Source organism: Pterocles gutturalis, unplaced genomic scaffold (genome assembly GCF_000699245.1).
Source record: "Pterocles gutturalis isolate BGI_N339 unplaced genomic scaffold, ASM69924v1 scaffold6592, whole genome shotgun sequence".
Lineage (NCBI taxonomy): Eukaryota > Metazoa > Chordata > Aves > Pterocliformes > Pteroclidae > Pterocles > Pterocles gutturalis.
The window spans coordinates 138,723-143,616 of NW_010112847.1; the positions used below are offsets into that span (position 1 = coordinate 138,723).

Sequence of the window (4,894 nt, forward strand, 5' to 3'; positions counted from 1 at the left end):
ACACGCACACTAGAGGACTGAATACTTTTTCACACATCCCATACATAGTTTCCAGTTTTCTAGAGAACAGAATCACGTACAATTCTCACACAAACACCTACTTTTTTGAAGTTTAATGAAAACATCCTCACTATGTAAGGGTATAGCACGTGAAATCCATATTTAACAGTTACCAGACCATCAATCATAGAATCATAGAATGGCCTGGGTTGAAAAGGGCCTTAAAGATCATCTAGTTTCAACTCCCCTGCTGTGGGCAGGGTTGCCAACTGCTAGAGCAGGCTGCCCAGGGCCCCATCCAGCCTGCCCTTGAACCCCTCCAGGGATGGGGTATCTGTGGGGCATCAAGAATCAAAACCTACCAGATCTACAACCATTTTCCTCAAACCGCTTGTGGAAAGCGGAGAGTTTAATGCTTACAAATGGCTAGTCACTGCAATTTAAAAAGCTGAACTGAAAATGGAAAATTCTCTTTCTCAAAAGGTTTGCTCTTAAGTTACCCTGAACCACAGATATTTCACATTCTTACATGGTTAAGGGGACCCTGAACATCTCAACCATATGTAGCTCTTCCCTTTACTGTACATGGGACAGGAGGAACAAAAGAGCAATCAAAAATATACACAACTTGCTAAGTGGTAGGGAAGAAACAGCAAATGCAAGAAAGGAATGAGGAGGACTGAGCAAAAATTGTGGGTAAAACATGAATTAAATGAGAATTTGCTTAATAAAATGGTCCCTATCTTGAAGTGTTTATCTCTCAAAAGTAAGATTCATTTCTAATTATAACTCCATTTAAGCTTTTATTATTTTATGTTCTCTAAAAACACGGATTGGTGTAACTACTGAAGAGTCTATTTTTAGAGTATTTTTAGTTTGATCACTCTGCACTTTAAGATCCTGACCCTGACATCATCCACACAAACTAGTCTTCAAGGATGTCCACAATTAATCAGGGAGCCCTACTCAGTGTTGATTTCTTTATGGGCAAAGGCAGGGTTTTTTTTTTTTTTACAAACACAGGAACAACCTTCAATCTAAACGCAGTATTAAGACAACCCTCAAGAGGCTTTCAGGTAAATTTAAAAACCCACTTTTACATAATGAATGCAACTTAAAAATTGTAGATACCAAGAAAAACTACAGTTGCAAACCACTCACCTTCAGTAATGACAAAACACAATCAATGTATCCATAAAATATACTTCTGTGCAAAGCTGTCCATCCAGATTCTTTGTCTTTCGCCAAGAGATCTACTCCTTTGGTCTCAGCCAACCAATCCAGCACACCTTTTTTGCCACAAGATGAAGCAAGATGTATAACGTTTCTACCAAAGGCATCCTTTATAGTTGCAGCATTGTAGCAGTAAGAAGAGAGAAAGGCCTTAATCTGGCCTTCACTTCCTCTGGTTACCACAGAAATAACATCCAAAGCATGCTGTAGAGATCGACACTTTGTAGTGCAGTCTGGCATACGAGAACTCATCTTCACTTCTGAAGCTGCTCCTCTCCTTAAGGGGAACAACCCTTAAGTATAGCAAGGCACTCCAATTCAGTAAACAACACAGTGCCCTAAAAAAGTTGTAATTCCAAGGATGTAAATCCAGTTTTGTTGAGCTGCCATTAGAAATCTTTTTCCTGATATGTTTGGCACTTGATTCAAATAAATATTTATAAATATATATTTTTAGAAGTCTTATTTCATCATCTTACATAACAAATATTCTTGTCCATAGAAAATTCCAAAAGTGGACTACCTCAAGTGTGGAGAGGGGGATTCCCCCTCCACACTACCTTGTTCTTCTAAAACTCCATAATTGCAAGGGAGACCTGAAACAGAACAAACCAGAACAGATTAATCAAAAATTATTTTCCCCAACAACTGTACCAATTTAAATGCATATCAAACTAGCACTTGCAAGTTCGGGAGCAATGTGCCAGAGGTTAACTAACTTGCCCCATGCCATCTGAGCTTATACTCAGGTATTCAGTCAGTTTATAAAGACGTGACTCCATTCCTCACCCCAGCCTCCAAAGGCACCTCCTCCCTTTCTTTGACATAAATCTTTGATGCTACGTGGTGAACTGGATCCAAAAAAAGCAATCTGAAGAGAAATGTTTGCTTTCCCAGTCTTAGGGTACTTAGAACCCTCAAAATTTACTGTGTCATTATAGCATTACTTTGTGATCAGAAAGCAAGGACTGAACTAAAAGACTGCTGGGAAAACAAAAACAAAAAACACCCACCCACCAAAAAATCCCCACAGCTGTTGAGAAGATCTTGGCTAACAGAAGCTCTGTCAGTCACACCCAGAAGGAGGGAGGGACCACCACAGCTTCCCTCAGCCACTGCAAAAAATAATTTTTTCTCCTTTTTTTTGCTTTCTCTTCCCTAGCCTGAATGCCTACCCATCTCCCTACTAACCCTCTCCTGCAGAATCAACAGGAAGGCTCCTCTCCACCACTTCTAGAGCCACTGACAAATGCAAGAAGAAGAATGGCAAGTAATTGAAGAAAAAAACACTTTACATGAGCTGTGAATTCAGACTGTTATCACTCATGCAGCGCAAAGGTCTAAAGCTCCTGAAATAGGCAGGAAGAAATGAAGGTCTAGGTTGGAAGGGTAAGGGAGGAAGAAGAAGGAAAAGGATGCAAAAATACAGATTCTTGTTCATGAAAATACGTTTACAGGCTGGGGCATACGGCATTTCTGTTTATCTGTGCATACTTATCTTTAGCATATCCATCTTTCTCTGGCATCTACTTTCTCAAAAGTAAAGAAGCACTCATCTAGCCTATTAAATGCGTGCAGTTATATTTAAAATTGGGTTACAGTACAAGAACTGCAGACAGCAGTATAAAAATCACACATAAATCCATCCAAAACATAAAAAGTGAACTATACACATCACCGATACACTTCAGGATTTAATGTGAACTGCTATTCAGTCCCAAAAAACTTCATGCTTCAATCTTTTCAAGCACAAGTTGCAAACTGAGTGAAGTAGCATTCAATCCCATGGCAAACTCCTTGATGTTTTTGCTTGCTATGCAAACTGTAGTTTAAAATTGTTCTACTAATGAGTAAACTATTCCAAAAGAAGTTGGACAATGCTACCATGAAAGATGAAAAAATAAAACTAAATATGGTAGCAAATCCTCAGGAAAACAAACAAACAAAAATTGTTATCTTTCCAGCTCAGCAGTCATTATACATGTAATCATGGGCACATCCCACTCCTTGTGCCCCCAACCTATTGATCTTAGCTCCCATTGCTTTTCAGGTACTAAATGCATAACCATATGTTGTTAATGCCTCTATCTGCACAAAGACATGCCAGGGAAAGATAACTTTGTTTGGAAGAGAAAACAGAAATTCCAGTCCTCCTCCTATTTCATGAATTATCATCAAGATTCCCACCAAGCTGAAAGCAACCAGTTTAGAGCAAACACTAGTAATGGAACGGAAACTTTCCAGAAAAAAAACCAAAACCTTCTAATCCAAGAGTATTCATTTAAGCATCTCAGCTTGCAACAATTATTTTTCAACCTCGTTCAGAAGGGATTAAATACTTGGAATGGAAATCTACAGATCAAAGCTGTTCAGTATGTACCTTCAAAGCAATTTCAAACAGCAGGTACATGAAAAAGAAAAAGTTAGGTTTTATTCATTGCATTTTACAACCAACACACAAACTTCTGCAGTAACACAAGAAGTTTAACATATACCTGTGTGAACTCTTCTCCTTTCACCTTCTCTAAAGCCTCAGACTATAAAGACAAGTGAACCACAGTTGCAAGCTTGGAAAAAAGCTCTACTTTCAAGAACACAGCCTGACTTGCTGCTCCAAAGAACCAATGTGTGACAGGTAACTGTTATCAGCAGAGTCAGATTGACACTGCATCAAACACTTCTAAATAGTAAGAATTTAAAAAAAAAATATTTGGAGATCCATAGGAAAAACATCAGGAGTGCTCAATCCAATTTGCCACATTTCATCAATATGCCACTAGGCAATAAAATTATGGTGTGGAAGAAGCATGAATTTTCATAGAATCATAGAATGGTTTGGGTTGGAAAGGACCTTAAAGATCATTGAGTTCCAACCCCCTGCCATGGGCAGGGACACCTCCCACTAGCCCAGGTTGCCCAAAGCCTCATCCAGCCTGGCCTTGAACCCCTCCAGGGATGGGGCATCCACAGCTTCTCTGGGCAACCTGGGCCACTGCCTCACCCCCCTCACAGGGAAAAATTTCTTCCTAATATCAAATCTAAATCTGCCCTCTTTCGGCTTATAACTGTTACCCCTTGTCCTGCCACTATACTTCCTGATAAAGTGTTTCCCCATCCGTCCTGTAGCCCCTTTAGGTACTGTAAGGGATCTGGATTTTACATATGTCTTGTAAAGCATATCTTATACATAACTCATTGTTAAGACATTGTGATTAGTACTACAAAGAAAGAAAAGCAAAAATAAAAAGAACAAAGAAAAATTACTCAGGGAAGTAATAAAACAAAGTTGACTAATCTGTTAGGTAAACTGGTATGAAACGGCACCACCACCCAAGGAAGCAGTCATGCCGTGGCCCATGCCATACCTTCCCTTGTGCAGCACACACCTATTTAAGGCACTGACTTGCATGAGAAAATGATTCAGAAGAAAGTAAATCCTGGTTCCAAAGAAACTTGTGCCATTACAAAAAAGGAACAGAGAGGCCAGAGAAAAACTACTTTAAAAGCACCTGAGCTCTAGCCTCACCAAACATCAATACTGTGGACAATAAACCATACATTAAAAGAATAAAAAGTCTGCTATTACATAGAAGTACAACCCTGCCTACCTGACACTAACTTCATTATTGTGACATTTAGTGCAGCTATGTGAAATGTGACT

The 4,894-nt window shown here is 39.3% G+C and overlaps 1 protein-coding gene across 3 annotated transcripts in view; it reads right to left on the reverse strand.

Moving 5' to 3' along the window:
- Window positions 1-1,485, reverse strand: part of IBTK (inhibitor of Bruton agammaglobulinemia tyrosine kinase) — a 47,889-nt gene extending 46,404 nt beyond the window's left edge. For all 3 annotated transcript variants that reach the window (XM_010074224.1, XM_010074223.1, XM_010074222.1), the window contains exon 1: window positions 1,162-1,485. In XM_010074224.1, coding sequence (XP_010072526.1) covers window positions 1,162-1,485 — 324 coding nt within the window. The remainder of the gene's footprint in view (window positions 1-1,161) is intronic.
- Window positions 1,486-4,894: the final 3,409 nt, after the last annotated feature.